We start from the raw sequence: 17,488 nt of genomic DNA on the forward strand, positions 1-17,488 counted from the left end.
ATACATACATACATACATACATGCATATATATATATATATATATATATATATATGTGTGTGTATTTCAAATGCCTATTACATTCTAATGATACAGAATGACATTTTGTTCTTTTTTGTTTTTGTTGACAAAATATTACTTATACTCTATTGGAAAGTAAGATTTCATAGAAATAAATCCCGTTAGGAACGATTTTCTCGTTCTCGAACGTAACACGTAAATGCATTTACGCGTAGATATATTTTATTCCGTTGGGACAGAGCAAACATACTTTTATTTTTACAATGGTACGTGTATATATCTATCACTGTCGATTCTATCCTCGTTCGACCTATTCCCAGTTTCAGGATGGACATACGCATAGGATTTTACATTTGCCCCTTCCTCCACTCCTATCCTTTTCTCATTCCAGTTCCTGAAGGTTGCTTGAATTTATCGTAGAACGAAAAGAATTTAAATCCGATCAGCTGTTTTTTTTCTCTCTCTTTTTTTTTTCTTTTTTTACCACAAACTGCTTGCACATCTTACTAATCGTGATAGTTTAAATGTCTTTTCACAAAATTTGTTGTTAACGTTGTCTGGATACATTTTTATCAGAGACAAAACTATTTTAGTTAAATTATATAAATTATTAATATATCAGAATGATTTTTCTTACGTACCTACTTAAAGTTTTCTTGCATATTTTTATTTGTCAACTAATTATATTTAAATTATAACTGATTAAATAAACTAATTATTGAACTAATTACTGAAATTCTAAATCGTTACTCATTAATATTTTTGTTTTATCTTACTAATAAATAATTATTCATAAGAGATAAAGTTTGAAAACTCGAAGATATATTGTATCGAAGTCGATGTAAAGTTTCACATTGATAATTGTAAATTAACTTATGAATCTCTCTCTCTCTCTCTTTCTCTCTCCTCTCTTTCTCTCTCTTTCTCCCTCTCTCTTTCTCCCTCTTTCCCCTATCTCTCTCTCTCTCTCTCTCTCTCTCTCTCTCTCTCTCTCTCTCTCTCTTCTCTCTCTCTCATTTCTCTCTCTTTCTTCGTCGTTGCCATTATTCTGATCATCATAGATCTAAAAAGGATCTAAAAACAAGTAATGAGTTTTGTCCCTCCGTGATCACTACTAGCTCGGTATATATGTATATATAACAAATACATATAATTTTATATATGTGTATGTGTATATTCAATTCCAACTTATCTTTTGTAAAAGTTTAATTGGAGAATATGGGCGTCTTGGGTTAATTGAGAGAAATTCTGTTCTCCTTACTTTTTTGAAGAAGTAAAGAAATAAAAAAGAAAATAAAAGAGAGAGAGAGAGAGAAAGAGAAAGGTAGAGATAAAGAAAAAAAAAGAATGAGATGACTAGTTTCTTTAAAGGCTACTTTTCACCTTTGCTGAAACAATTCATTTACGATTAGTTCAAATAAAGATATGAAAATTATCTAATTAAAATGACATTTTGTTAATTTTATATATGTTGTAAAATTTTATATATTTTTATAATATATATAATTATAGTATATATATATGTATATGTATAATAATATATATATATATTTATATAAATATATATGTATATGTATAAAGATGATTGGATTTTTAGATTCTTTCTCTCTCTTAAATTTTTATTGTGTTAATTTATTAGATAAATAGAAAGCTATTTAAAAATATAATAGACACAAGGATAATTAAAAAATGAAACGTTTTGTTAAAATTATAAAAAAAAAAAAAAAAAAAAAAAACTAATAACCTTCTTTTTAAAAGGTTTCTTCTTACTATCGTCAGATCAATAAATTGATGATTAGTTAAGACAAAATTATTAAAGTTGCTTTGTTAAATGTTTTTTCAATTTATAAAACGTTCTGTCGATTTTATATATAAAAAAACAAAAAAAAAAGAAAACGCATATACGCACACCACACATACACATACACGCACGCATGCACGCTCATCGATGTTGAAACAAATTTAAATGCTTTGATACAATATCGATTTTACCAAATAAATATTTGGCAATTTTTTTATTACATTTATAAACGACTCACGCAGGATATTACTCAGATAATAACAAAGGATCCCAACGAAATTCGTTTTCGTTGGAACGCCCACACGCCAAAAGGAAATAAGCTACGTTTAATAATGATTTCCACGATCGATCGCCCAGTAGCGTGTCTGTGTGTTTTCGTACGCGTCTTATTTATTGAAAAATCAAGAATATCGATTACGCATCGTTGAAACGTCAAATATAGTATCGAAGCTTTTATCGCTATCTCGTCGACGATGTACAATAGAACGTATTTACGATGTACTAGGTAGAAAAAAAAAGAAAAAAAAAAAAAAAGCAAAAAAGAATTCACAACGACGGTGCTTACATATGCTTGCGCGTACACTTTATTTTACCTGCGGTTTTTCTTTTAAAAGGTCGTAAATTGAATGCGCATTTAGGTACGTAAAAAGCATCACTTATTCGTTTATCTCGTGAGTTAGACGAAAATACAAGGCGAAGAAAATCCGAGAAGTGAATCTTTTATTTTCTTTTTTCAGTTTTTTCATTCACAAGCTTTTTAATACATCGATGGAAGATGTCATTTAGTTTCCAGTTTTTTCCTCTTCCTTTTAAACGTGTCGCTATTTAACTTACACACACACACACACACGCACACGCGCGCGCGCGCGCACACACACACACACACACACACGTATATATATATATGTATGTGTGTATATATTTTATACTTTATATATATATATATGTATATGTATATGTATATATCATATATTATATTATTTATTTATTGTTAGTACTTTTATATAATGTATTTTTTTTCAATTTAATTTAATTTTTACTCAAACATTTCGAACATTTCGAAAGAAATCGTTCTGATTTCTTTATTTTTTTCTTTCTTTCTTCTTTGGTATTATCGTTATGACGATATTTATTGCAGTTATTACGAAGAGCTAGATGAAACGTGGAAATTAATTAATGGTTAAATAATATTCGCGATCACTTCAATTGGCCGAGGACAATGACGACGATGTCAACTCGTTGTTGGATATTTTCTTATTGCACCTTCCTGACTCGGAAAGTTTTTAATATCGTTCGTGAATGTAGATCGCGCGATAACATATCCGTTTGATGTCGTTCACGTACTGCTTTGAATCTTCTGTTTTTTGTTTTGTTGGTTTTTTTTTTCTATTTTTTTCTTTTTTATTCTCTCGTTCTCTACCGACGTGATAACGAATGGTAAATGGGCTGCTAGTGTACCTATGCTTTTTTATTTTTTCCACTCGACTACACTTTATTATTCTCGTTAAAAACGAACGAACGGAAAAGTGTATTAATAACGCACAATAACAATATCGTTATCAAAAATTTAATGATCGAAATTAATTATTATAATAGTGAGCATATATTATAATTATTTTTATCAGTTCCATTTGTTGAAATAAAAAAAATATAAAACGAGAGAGAGAGAGAGAGAGAGAGAGAGAGAGAGAGAGAGAGAGAGAGAGAGAGAGGAAAAACAAACAAAAAAATGTTTCGAAGTTCGCTAATAGTCAACCATTAATTGTCAATTAACCAATTTCTATTTGTAATAACGTTACACGATTCATTCATTAGTAATAAATTAACTGGAAATATAAAAGACGAAACGATCGTATCAGATTTGTTTTGCTTTCTCTTCGGAAAGAAGTAAAGTTATAAAGGAAGGGAATATGTATCCCTGATGTCCTATTCGAAGACAGAAATCTTGTAAGAAAACAAGGCAGGGATCGTAGTAAGTACAGCTTCGCGAATGTTTACCTTTTTCTCTAGTACCTCCGAAAGATCGATTCTTTCAAGGACGTTTCGAGTAACGTGTTTTTGAATCATGCGTGTGCATAGAAATCATAATTCTACGGTCTTGTATCATAAATAACAATTTTATTTAATTCATGAATTAAAATTAATTTATGCAATAATTATTCTTATTATCTGTGAAATTCAAACACTATTACTCACAATTCTATTTGAAGTATAATGAGCTTGTAGACGACAAAATATATATACATATATACATATATATACATACATACATACGCGTGTATATACGTGTATATACAGATTCAAATCGTAGAATAATTAAAAAAAGAAAAGAATAAAAATCAACCGTTAGATATCCTTTCAAAAGATTCTAGAAGCGATTATTTGCTCTTATCAAAAGTACAACCTCGCATGTTACAATTTTATTTCACATTTTCAATGTATTATTTTTTTATGTGTTTAACAAAGGCACGTTATAATCTTGGTTATGTTTACATCGAATATTTGGAAAATTTACAAACGAATTTTTATCACGTAAAGTAAAACTCAGGATTTTCCTAACGGTTTGAAACATCCCCTTTAAGTATTTAGATAACGTTTTCTATGTTGTTATTATATTCCTGGAACAATCACGGAGATTCATATATGTAAATGGGAGAATGATAAGTGGGAGAAAGTGAGAAAGTCGAGATTTCGAAGAACGTGTCCTTAAGGTATAACGAAATAAGTTGCACGCGTTTAAGCCAGTAACAAAGCTTTTAAGTTCGTCACGTTTCGTTTATACCAAAGTAATTATTCCATGATCTTTCTTACCAAACAGGAGATGTCAAATTAAGATGTAATTAAAATTCATCAAATCCGTGAATTTAAATCAATTCGATAGCTAATCATTATTTCATTAGAATTAATTTATCTAGGTAATTGTCAGGACTAAAAAAGAAAGAAAAAAAAAGAAACAAGAAGAAGATTTTGAAGTTTAGCGTATAATATTTTTTATTACATTTCCTTTTGATACATTAAATATCCTTGCAAAACCATTTTCTATGTTAAATTGCAAATTAAACATTTAGACCGGTTGGATCGATACTTCTCTGATCAAACGAAACATAAAATTACGTAGAAAATTAAAAGACATTATAAAAATATCACAAACGTATATTTAAAAATTATCAGAAAGCCTTAAAATGCCAAGATAAATTAAATCTACTATCAATTACAATTCGAGATCTAATTCTTTTGGTATTTTCAATTTTTGATCAAGTTCTCGCTTCTAACCGAGATATATTTTCCGATGTTATGCCTGTCGTCACACAGTTAGGATCGGTATAAAATAATTCTCATATTCTTCATAGGACAAAGAACGTGATAAAAACGACAAAAATATCAGCCATAATCCGACGAACAATCACATTCGTCTCTCCTATGACGAATCTTGTTACTTGGACATTCGACCTCCGGCCGCCAAATAGGACTAATGAATTTTTGAACGTAGGTAACGTTGTATCTGTAACCATTATCCTCGTTACCCTTAACCTGACAGCTGATATTCGAGGAATTTTTAAAGAGTGTCAAGGGTGGACCAGTTACATCATCGGGTGGATATATTAAAATCTTTTCGAGACTCGTTTTACCAGAACTATTCTTTGGCTTGACGATCCTAAGATCAACCGTATTACATGGCCACTCTTTTCGCGAAATATTATTCATTTTGATAGGTCTCCATAATTCTTGAACGCTCGTTTCACTGTCGTACCGACATTCTTGGTGTAAACGATTCTCGTTTAAAGCTTTGCTCTCTGGATTCCCTTTCCTTGTATCGAGAGATCGATTCAGAGTTTTGACTCTATCGCAAAAGCCCTCAAGCTTCCTAATCGAATCCTTTTCAAGTTTTTTCTTCGACTTCGTATCGTGTTTCGTTTCGTGTCGTTTCATGGATCTTCCATAACGGTCGTACGGGTATTGTAAGGTTTCACGAAAGAACTCTCTACAATCGCAATCATTGTTTTCCTCGATTTCGTTCGGTCGAAAGGAAGAACGAACGTCGATCGTTCTTTTCGGTGAATCTCTTAGCTCACCGAAGGACGAATCTTTTCCAGACGGATAAGATCCGTCGGTTTTCCTTCTAGTTTTATTACGACGATAGCAAATGTCTCGCATGGTCTTTAAATTGGTAGACAATTTCTCGTAATCCTCGCTGACTTCCTTCAAACGTTCGTTACATTTCTTCCAATGATCAAGAAACGGTGTTTTTAGAGATAAATCCTCCTTCCTTTTGCAGATATTTTCTGCAGGTTTGTCTGACGAATCAATTCGAAAATTGTTACCTGAAAGAGAGTTCGTAGGTAAGTAATTCTTATCCTCCGGATATTTCTCGTAGGTCGTCGAAATGTCGCATTTTTGACGAGCTTGGAACTGCTTACGATTTTCAGGACAACAACAACAGTCATTGCATTTCGTGTTGTTTTCTTGTTCGTTGTCGGAACAGCAACATTTCATCAATACCTTTCCCTCCTTGCTTCGTACCAACTTACACAGCTTTCGATTTCTTATATTATCGATTTTTTTGTTTTCACAGACGTAACAAAAGTCTTCCTCGTCTTTTCTAAGATCGCTCATTCTTATACATTTTGGCTCGTAATGTACTTTCTTTTCAATGAAAGACGATTTGTCGCTTTTTCTAGATGATCTTGGAATTTGACAAGGTGTCCTTTCGAAAATTGGCATTTCCGTCAATTTTTTATCGAAGGTAACTCCCTTGGTCGATCGTGTAGAAGAGAGACTGCTAAAACTTCGAGAGGAAGGATATCGTGGCTTGGACTTGGTACACGGTGGATCTTTAAAAATCCAATCGAAGTTCTTCTCACAAATTTTCTTCTCCTCTTTTCTCTTAGACGACGACAGTACGTCTTTCTCGCAGTTGAAATTTCTCGATTTGTTTGTCTCCTCTTCGCAAGAACAGGGTCCGTTGAGCCGAGGACAATATTGGTTATTGGTCGAACCACTGAAATTACTACCGCCGCTCAATCTCTTCTGAAACGAGCTCTCGTTCATTTTATCGACGTAACGATGGACCTCCAACTCCTTTCTACTGTTCACCGCTGCTGCTTCCTCGTGATTGAGGTTAGGGTCGAAGCGTGGATTTATGTAAATTGAATCGGTCGATCGTTTTCTCAAACTCTCCTCGAAACTGTCCCTCTGAACTATCTTTCGAGTCTCCAAACGATATACCTTGTCTTTCGATCTTGGAACTCGTTGATCAGTTCCAATATCAGGCCAGTCGTGGATAACCTTGATATCGATATTACCTGGATAGTCTCTTGTCAAATCCCTTTTTATATATCGACTATACAATTTTGGAGAAACCAGACGACTAGAATGACGTCTGATTAATCTCGAACTTGGATACGTCACTTTAGGACGATGCGATTTGTTCACGCATGGATAACCAGAAAGTGGCTGAATGTCGCAATCAACGTCTGTCCTTTCCAATGGACAACAGGGCTCGCTATAGTCCTCGTTTTTTTTCCTCTTGGGTCTTGCCTTCCTGTGCCGTGACCCGAAACCTTGCTTAGTTCGCGAGGACTTCATTCTTTTTCCCTTGACACCTCTAACCGAACGTCTGACATTCTCGAGTTCCCTAACTGAGCTGCTTCTGTAATCGTCCTCGCTGCTGATTTCACGACAATAGTTCCTTTGGATATACCTGAAGTAATTCAAAAAATCTTCTCTCTTTAAACTCTCAGTCGCCTCTGTTCTTAATTGTCTTTCGTAATTGTCAAACCACCTGATCTCTTCCTCACAATCGTCCTTCTCTTTTTTCTCCGAATGAGTCACCTCCACCGTTGGTTGGGCCATTGACCTATTTAATTGACTCTCCCCGACGAAAGTTGGTAACCTCCATCAACTGACCTCTCTACGAGATGCCATCTTTTTGAGCGTCCTTCGAGGAACATCCTTTGCTTGCTTAGCGTAAAATCCTTTGGATCGTGGTTATCAGGATCGCTGTTAAGATCAAAAGGATGCGTGTTAAGGTCTGAACAGACGACTGTGATATTAGGTTATGCATATGTATGTTTGACGTTGGACTGATCGAAGTTCGATTTTTGTTCTTAAACTTAAAAATCGATTGATCTATCGATCCAATCGACAAATTTTTCGGATTTAATAGAAATTTATTATCGTTATTTCATAAGATAATTTAATATTAAAGGAATTAATTCTTAGATATTTCATGTATCACATACGTATCTAATTTACGTACGGAGTAGAACGTTTGTTTTACAATTTCATTAATACATTTAAATTATTCTTACGAAAATTTTCTTATCTAAACTTTGTCAAGTATTAATAAATATTATATATATATATATATGTAAATTAGAAAAATACTCTTTAGTTTAAAAATGAGTTTTTAAAACTAATTCTTGCTTGTTGCATAAAGTGCATCTATTGCGTTATTAAAAACCCTTCTGCGAATATAGGCCAACGATTGCAAAATGCGTCTTTCCAGTAATCGTTCGTCGACGCGTGCCGTAACCTATAAAGAAGGAATCCCACATCCTTGCTATAAAAAAAAATGACAGAAAAAAAGAATTAAAAAAAAGAGAATGTCTAACGTAGAACATAAAGTGAAAAGTGTATGAAAATCAAGCTAAGATGCTCCTGAGTTCATTGAGTTCTCCATGAAATATCGAACGGTTCGAAGAAGAATGAAAAGTAAAAGAAAAAGAAAATCGGTATCAAACTTTGTTAACAACTTTCCAAGTCGATTAAAGTAACGCGTGAATAAATGGAAAGTTACTTTTCGGAACGAGCTTGGTTTTTTCTTTCGTTTTTTTTTCTTTTTTCTTTTTTCTTTTTTTTTTTTTTTTGACAAAAATGAGAATAACGGAAATTCGAAAGAAATTTTAATAAATTTTGATCAGATATTTTAGTAAAAGATAAGCTTGATTTATTAAATCTTTTATCATAATTGTCTATCGTGAAACTAACAACTCCGACAAATGAAAATAACTTAATAAGCTAACATTAGTTCTTTCTCTTTTTTCTTTTTACAGTTTTTAATATTCCTTGATAGATTGTTCCTACAGGTGGTTAATCGGAACGATTCTATCGATCTTTTCTTTTATCCAAGCTTTCATAGAATTAAAATGTAATATTAGAGTTATGGAAGAAATTTCGTTGGCTATGCTCGTTAATGAGCGAACCTTCTAAGCTGAGTGACATTTAACCCTATAACCGGAAGATGAGGTGACCTCGCTGACGGTAAAGGTAAAGCTCACTTGTTCGATAAATATGTAAGCTATTTTCTGTCTCTCAGGTATAGTAAGATACAAGTACATGAGAAACGGCTTGGGCACTCTTTTACTTTTAGTTTTGTAGGTACACACACACATACACATACATGTATGTGTGTATATATATATCGGTAATCAGTCAAGGAGAGCTCATTTATATATAACTATATTACTACGTGTAGTTACATGTTTACCATCTATATGTATTCACATATGACGTAAATCATATATAATACGTATATATTGTACATATGTCATATTTTCATGTTTGCTCGACACCTAAACCAAGTTTTAATACATGTGTCAATGTAATAAATCGCATTAAAAAAAAAAAAAAAAGGAAACCACGAATGACTAGCTTGTCTTTCGTCGATTTCTTTTTCAAGATCGTAAAAAGGCTCTCTTTGCAATCGCTTACGAGCACTTTTTGTGACAAATCGTTTTCGCTGATCGACCACTTGTCCGATAAGTATAAAATATCTAACTCCAACTATTACATACGTACTCGAGAGACAGAGAGTTAAGTACTATAGATAAAGATCATCCTTAATTTCTGCTGCGTGGTCAGCTGGGAGAACGTAACTGAACGATAAGATTGATTGCCGTTTACTCGAAAAAGGAGCAACGAGTTGAAGTGATGCTCTACGAGAGTATTTTTAAATCTTGCCCAGCTATAAAATAGTGTACTTGTTCAACGTTTCCCGGATGGGCGTGATTATAATTTGATAAATGTGTTCATACTACCGGAAGAAGAAAAAAAGACAAATGCAAAGACAAAAAAGATAAAGAGACTGATGCTCTTCGTTTATTGTATTATTGTAAATACTTTCTCTCTCTCTCTCTCTCTCTCTCTCTCTCTCTCTCTCTCTCTCTCTCATTCTCTCTCTCTTATTCTCTTTTTAACTAATTGTATCCGATTAAATCGTACTAAAGAATTCGTATTTTAATCTAGGCCACTGCTCTAGCGAAAATCGTTAACGAAATTAACTCGCCATTGCGAGATCGGGAACAACGTTGTATACGAATTGTTTGCGTAGCCGCTTTTCCTTCCTCATAGGTCAACCTTTAATGTAATATATCTCGTTAATCGAGACGATATGTAATTATCTTCGCTGTATCCTATGATTAATTATATCATCCATCTCTCATGCCACTTCATCGTTTCGCGTGTTCGTGTCCTTTATTATCTATACAATAATAGAAAAATAATTTCGATAAAACTGTATATAATTATTACTTACGAGTTCTAACGTTACTTACTTCTTCTTTCTCTAACGTTCTAACGTATCTCTCCTTTTTCTTTTCCTCGCCTTGAAGTTTCACCTTGTTAGCAAGAGTTCGTCTTCGTTGATTATTCGAACAAATATCGTGTTGGTATAAGCGTTTATGCATTTGCAGATATACAGAAGACAAGCAGCCGAAATTGCATACGAGGATTCCACCCTCGGCGATCCTCTACCTACGTTCCTGATGTTCTGGAAATTTGATTCGGTCGAAACTCCCATCGCTATTCAATGTATGCCGCAAGTAAAACGACACACGTGCGATTTACTTGCTGCTTCGCAGTCACAAACGTATTTATCAGAGTTCTGCCGTCTAACCTTGCTTTATGTTTCGCCATAAAGTCACGCCCTATTCTCTGCCTACACGGTGTTCTTCGTTCGCACGGAAAGGAATCCGTGATAATCGAATTATGTTCGGATTTAACAGTCCGCTTGATTCATCCTTAATGAGAGGGAGAAGGAGAGAGAACAAATTTTTTTCTTTGGAATATTAATTCAGGAATAAATGAAAGAATGAAAGAATTTCTTTAATTCAATATTATTCATTGAAATGTAAGGTAAAATAAATGAAATTATCAAATCGTTCATTAAATATTATTTCAATTAATTATTCAAAATAAACCGATATACATATCATATACAATGTTTAGAGAAAAATGTATTTAAGAAATGATCAAAGATTCAAATAATTTTTTACATTTAATTATCAAAGTGTAAGTAACGAAGAATATTAAAACGATAACGGGTAAAATTTGAATATTTTCGACGGTCGTATCTTACATTTACAAGCAGACATGGGATTCTTTATCGAGCCTGGAAGCAATGAACTTCTTTTCTCGCGTTAAGACCCTCCGCATTAAGTCTTACTTAGCCAGATAATTTGAAATTAAAGTTAAAATACTGGCAATGCGGTAGGATTAAAATAAAATAATTTAAGAATAAATATACTTGAACGATACGATTTAACTTTCATTATCTCTCGAGAGACTTGTTAGAGAAAGGTAAATAGATAGTACGCACACATATTTTAGAGCTACGATCGATTGGCATCTTTTCTTTTTCTTCTTTTTTGTTTTTTTTTTTCTTTTTTTATAGAACATTAGATCGAAGGGCAACTATTTTTCCAGGGAACGTTGGACGATGGTTCATTGAAAAAAAAAAAGAGAAAAAAGAAAGGAAAAGGAAAAAAAAGAAAAATCGAACTCGACACCATTTTCTCGAGACGAGTTAATGCAAACATAGTCCATGTTCTTCTCTGATGATGATAGGCGTGGGTGAATCAGGGAAACACGTATTGTGCGAGAGCTTCATACTATCCCTTTGCACGCATCGTTCTCGTTACACATGCAAGCCATGTAAATAACAACGCAAACTTGGGAACAATACGAACTAGAGATCTACATACGCACACGGATGAATTATTTCTTCTCTTTTTGTTTTTCTTTGACCTTTGTCGAATCACTGAAATATTGCTGAATATATATATATATATATATATATATATATATATATATCCCTTTGCTATTTATATCTCAAGAGAGAACATATTCTTTTGAGAGATACGTTGAAAACAAAAAATATTGCAACCTAGAGATTCATCCGAGCATCTAAATATTCTCTTTCCAATTCAATGATTGCACCGACTCTGTGCCTACAACATACAGTATTCTGCTACTTAATTCTTGAGCTAAATAAAAGAAAAGTTATTATTAATTATTTGATACATTGAGACATATCTGATACGTGGTTTATTAATAAAAATTATTTATAATTATTTTTTTTTAATATAGTCTACTCCTTTGCATTGCGTTGCATTCCTATATTGTACGAGATGACATAGGAAAATATTTAATTACAAAATTTTATATTTTCGTTAAAATAAACTATGTGAAATAGAATATACATAAAAAAAAATGAGTAGTGTTAACAAATGCCACTTTATAATAATTAATCTAATTCATTCATCTTTATTAACACAAAATATGAGAAATGTGTGATACGAATGGGGTGTTTAATTTATAAAGTAATAAGTAATATAATAAAATAATATATAATAATATATAATAATAAAATATGATGTTGGCGAATTAAATGTTTCAACTATAGCTAGTTAATAGAACGGGAGACGCTTCAGAAAAGGAAAAAAAAAAGAAAAGAAAAGAGTAAACTACGATAACGCCTCTCGTGATAGAAAATCCTGGATCGTCGACTTTAAAATCGAAGAGTCTGTCGGACAAACTCGCTTTCAGAACGATTACACGAGCGACCGGCCCGTAGCGAGAAACACAAGCTCTCACAACGAGCGCTTCTCTTACGGTGTTGTAATACCACCGATGGTATCAATCGACTCCCCATTTCACCCTCTTTCACCTCTCTTCCATCTCTCTTTCTCGATAGAGTATCGAAGTCATCCTTTTTCTCTTCTATCTCTCTCCCTCTCATTTTCGCCCCGTTTATTCTACATGAGCAACGTAGCAAGCTACTCGAGAGTCCTCAACTGCTCGTGCTACTACAACCCTTATATAAACTTTGTCTATGATTAAATTTTACACGAGAAATTTTGATCCTAAAAATAATTCTAAACACGAAACCCAAACACCGATGAATATTCGTCTAAGGGTGTGTAATGGTGCTGTCTCTCTCTCTCTCTCTCTCTCTCTCTCTCTCTCTCTCTCTCTCTCTCTCTCTTTCCATCTCTCTCTCTCTCTCTCTCTCTCCAACCGCATTGAATTTTCTCTCAAAACATGCTTGAAATAAAGAGACTCAATGATTACGATGTTACGTATGCGTATTCTCGTGTTTAATAAGAGCTTATGTAATAATAAGGAGAAATTATTTTATGATTTCGTTCAGAAAGTGTTAGACCGACGATTTTTGAAGTGTTTCTTTCAGATAGAAATGTACGATAATTGAAAATGGAATTGATAGGGTTGATAAAGAGATACGTGTAATTATCGACTTCGTTGTTTTCTTTAGAAAAAACAAATATATTTTTATTCGAGTTCAAAGATAGAAATAGAGCATTGTATATAAAGACCTGTGTGTGTGTATAAACTATAAATAAAAATAAAAATTCAGAGAAAAATATAAAACATTACGACTTTTTTTTAGATATTAAACATATTGAGAAAGATTAAAATCCTGATTATCAATCAAAAATATTTCGTATGTTCCAGATGTCATAACCGTAAAGAATTTTGAATGAAATAATCGACATGTGTGATCCACGCGAAAGCTTATGTCTTCTATCTGTTGAATGTTATATAATAATTAACGAGTTACATGTTTTTTTTTTTTTTACAGAGAAACGAACCTTTTGTACCTTGTAAAAGGAAAAAAGAAAAAAAAAAAAGAAATAGGAAACCGAAGTTAGATCATTTTTTTCTATCGTATAATTTTAGCCTTTCATTTAGTCAGATTAATTAACTGTAGGTATAATTCGGGATAAAGAGAAAATGAGAAAAGTTCTTTTTTTGCGATATAATATATGTACGAACATTTGTGAATATGATAATATTCGTGTTCTTTACTTTTAGAACTATACTATGCCCGATAAAAATGTAATTTTTTATATAGTCATGACAGAAAAAGAGAAAGAGAGAGAGAGAGAGAGAGAGAGAGAGAGAGAGAGAGAGAGAGAGAGAGAAAGATTGAAGAAATATGTAGATAACTTAAATGTCAATGCGTTATTCCCAACGTTTGGAATAATTTTGCCTTTCACAAATGCTCTGGTTCGTTCACCGTTTAATAGTAGATTTTAACGAGATGTCAACTCGACTTGTTGTTTACGGTTCTTTTTTCTTTTATTTATGTTGCTAATAAAATATGACGATTTCTTGGAAATGTTTCATCTCGTAAAATAGAAAGAAAAAAAAAAGAAAAAAGGAAAAAAGGAAAATAGAAAGAATAAAAAAAATTATGAATTTATCTTAGGTGACATAAAACATTCTTACATCTTGCGTAACTTCTCTTTTCAGGAACTTCATTTTATGCTTTGTGCACGCACGAAGATTATCCCGTTGCATCGTACCGTTCCGAACGGAAACAGTAACGATGAAAAGTCAGTCGTGATACAAAATTCATACCGGAGAGAGAGATAGAGTTCTATGCATGAATAATGTTTTTTTTTTTCTTTTTCTTTTTTCTTCCCACGTTTATACTTCGTAAATATTTGCATGTTATACGACGTGTCTTGTGGTAACCTTTCATCGGTTTTCTTGTAGTCATTACAGCGTTGACGTCGTCGAATCATATCATTCGACTCTAAAAAAAATCTGAAAACAAAAGAGAAATATATTACATAAATTCATATAATAAGATCATTAACTTAACTATGTTGTAGTACGCTAAGGAGAGACAATCGAAATGCGGTATGTTCGACCCATCGATAAATTAATTAACACGTTAACGAGCTCAACGTGACTCTCATCCTCTCATCGTCGAACGAGAGCTTCACGGATTCTATAATTTATAATTACAATAATAGTAATTTGTTAAATCACATTTCTCGAATATCTCGACACTTATACGTGCTTGGGAAAGATCAACGGGAATGTACTTATTCTTTCTTCTTCGGAAGGAATGCGAAAATCGAAGGCACGCGATTAAATCCAACGCGAAGTATCATTATCCTCTCGACGATGTTGGTTAAAAATAATTCACCGAATGAGTCCAATCAGCGGAGCGTCGGATCTCGTTCGTCGCTGCAAAAAAAAAAAGGAAAAAGAAAAAAAAGAAAAAAAGAGAAAAAATGCGTTAAGAGTCAACGCTTTAATTGCATGGATACGAACGAGCTCTTATAAAGATTCGAGGAGAGATATAAAAAAAAAAAGAGCAAGGTTATACGTTCATTGTAGACGCTAGATTTTTCTTTTCTTTTTTATTTTTTTTACGACATTCGCCATTGGTCGAATTAACTTCGACCCCATGAAAATAATAGAAAACGATTGAGTTCTTTCGACACAGGTATATATATATATATATATATATATATATATATATATATATATACACACATCAAAATTTTGTCACAATCATTGACATTTTGTATCAACTATCTTTCGATTTTGATAAAAAAATTCGGTTGAAATAGTTCTCGAATAGCAAACATGTAACTCTCTTACAAATAATTACGATTTTACTGATACTTGCTTTTTCATAAAACACGTAACTTGAATCTTCAGATTCTTTTCTCTTTCTCTTTTTTTTTTCTTTTTTTTTTTTTTGTTAACACGCGTGTAACGATATAATATCTTACTTGAATTGTAACAGAAAGTAAGTATTAACAATGTAAAATAAACAATGACGATTGTTTGTTACAGAATGTTCATCAGCTCGTTGATCTTACTCGCAGCATCGATCGTTCTTTCGTTTGCTGAGGATTTGTCGTCGAATGATGCGCTCTCTATCAAACGTGCTCCGATGGGTTTTCAAGGTATGCGTGGTAAAAAAGATGAGCTCTCGTCTATTCAGCACGGTGGTCTATCTAAAAGAGCACCCATGGGTTTCCAGGTAAAATTTTCTTATTCGAAAAGAAAAAGAAAAAGAAAAGAAAGAAAAAAGAAATAAAGTAATTTGTATGTTTTTCGATTTAAATTCTTTTTTTTTTTTTTAACTCTATGCAAAATATATTTAGGGTATGCGTGGGAAAAAGGATTTAATCAACGAGGACGATTTTCTACATGAGGTAGAAACATCTGATAAACGAGCACTTATGGGATTACAAGACATGAGAGGAGAAAATAATTTTCTAATTCCTGATTTCGAGGATGCTTATTTTCAAGATACTTATGAGAAGCGAGCACCAATGGGATTTCAAGGTATGAGAGGAAAGAAAGCTATGTTTGATGAGGAATATTACAAACGTGCACCAATGGGATTTCAAGGAATGAGAGGAAAGAAATCTCTCGAAGAAGTACGTATACGTATTTAATCGTTACCTTGTAAGCGAGAGCTTATTGTTTAATATTTTGAGTGCTACGATAGTAAACGTAGATGTATGCCAGTATTTAATCAGGCAGGAATGATTTCGTTATTATATATATATATATATATATATATATATATATATATATATAATATAATATAAGCGTCCCAGGGTGTCCCACGCAACTGGAAGTGTATTTCCTAAACTATTCAAAGTAGAAAAAAATGTTATGGAGTTAAATAGTGTTATACGATGTATAATACGTTAATAATTTTATATGCACTTTTATGCATTGGTATATCAGAAAAATGTAACTGTACTTTTTTTTTAATGGCTGTATCAATTGATAATTTTTTTATGTTTCACATAAACATATCAACATAATTTATTCATGCTCTAGACCTATACGTTAGAAAGTTATTACTTGTGGTATCACACACACACACACACTATGAAAACAATTAAACCTTCATCTTGTTTTTTTTAATAAATATGAAAAGTTCATCGTTTAAGTCTTCCGCCAATTATTTTAATAAAGTACTGAATATATATATATATACATATTTAAAACAAAATTATCGAAAATTACATCATTTTTGAATTATATTATGACACGAAGTCCGTGTGGTTTATTGATTTATCAGTCTCACGATTGAAATATTTTTGGCACTTAAAATGATAATTAATTCGTTTCGTAATGCAAGATTAATATAATAGAACGACGACTTATCGATCTATCTACCTGTGTATGTAATTCATATATGATCAATAACGTTTTTTATGATATATAACGTGAATCATCAATAATGATTCTAAAATGCGATCGACGCTCGAATAGGTACTAGAGGAGATCGAGAAGAGAGCGTCAATGGGATTCCAAGGTACGAGGGGTAAGCAAACCTACTTGTTCGACTATCCAGAAGAAAACGAGAAACGGGTATTGCCGATGGGATTTCAAGGTATACGTGGAAAGAAGGAAGCATTCCCAATGGACTGGGAGAAAAGAGCTCCCATGGGATTTCAGGGAATGAGAGGAAAGAAGACTCTCTACGATGAAATAATAGAGGAACTAGAAAAACGTGCTATTATGGGTTTACAGGTAAATTGGTTAATCTTTACGTTATTATGAATTACTATATCGACTTTAAAAATTATCAAAAGAA

The 17,488-nt window shown here is 32.6% G+C and overlaps 2 protein-coding genes across 4 annotated transcripts in view; one reads left to right on the top strand and one right to left on the bottom strand.

Moving 5' to 3' along the window:
* The window catches only part of LOC122630433 (tachykinins), a 43,047-nt gene that overhangs the window by 19,537 nt on the left and 6,022 nt on the right, over positions 1–17,488 (top strand). For both annotated transcript variants that reach the window (XM_043814919.1, XM_043814920.1), the window contains exons 2-4: positions 15,721–15,910; positions 16,035–16,313; positions 17,164–17,424. In XM_043814919.1, coding sequence (XP_043670854.1) covers positions 15,721–15,910; positions 16,035–16,313; positions 17,164–17,424 — 730 coding nt within the window. The remainder of the gene's footprint in view (positions 1–15,720; positions 15,911–16,034; positions 16,314–17,163; positions 17,425–17,488) is intronic.
* Positions 4,814–7,679, bottom strand: LOC122630431. 2 transcript variants are annotated; one of them, XM_043814916.1, is made up of 3 exons: positions 7,604–7,679; positions 6,240–7,522; positions 4,814–6,143 (listed from the first exon to the last, which is right to left on the bottom strand). In XM_043814916.1, exons 1-3 carry the CDS (start codon positions 7,672–7,674, stop codon positions 5,203–5,205), a joined length of 2,295 nt encoding a protein of 764 aa, XP_043670851.1. In that variant the 5' UTR covers positions 7,675–7,679; the 3' UTR covers positions 4,814–5,202. The 2 variants fall into 2 exon arrangements, with proteins under 2 accessions (XP_043670851.1, XP_043670849.1); XM_043814914.1 differs by having other exon boundaries at positions 4,814–7,522.

The sequence above is a fragment of the Vespula pensylvanica genome, chromosome 7, assembly GCF_014466175.1.
Source record: "Vespula pensylvanica isolate Volc-1 chromosome 7, ASM1446617v1, whole genome shotgun sequence".
Lineage (NCBI taxonomy): Eukaryota > Metazoa > Arthropoda > Insecta > Hymenoptera > Vespidae > Vespula > Vespula pensylvanica.

What these genes read in the sequence shown, in the direction of transcription:
- LOC122630431 (XM_043814914.1), bottom strand. Translation starts at nt 7,674, where the DNA reads ATGGCCCAACCAACGGTGGAGGTGACTCATTCGGAGAAAAAAGAGAAG. An exon ending in GATTGTGAGGAAGAGATCAG is followed by an intron (nt 7,523 to 7,603) that starts GTGGTTTGACAA and finishes GAATTACTTCAG; the next exon opens with GTATATCCAAAGGAACTATT.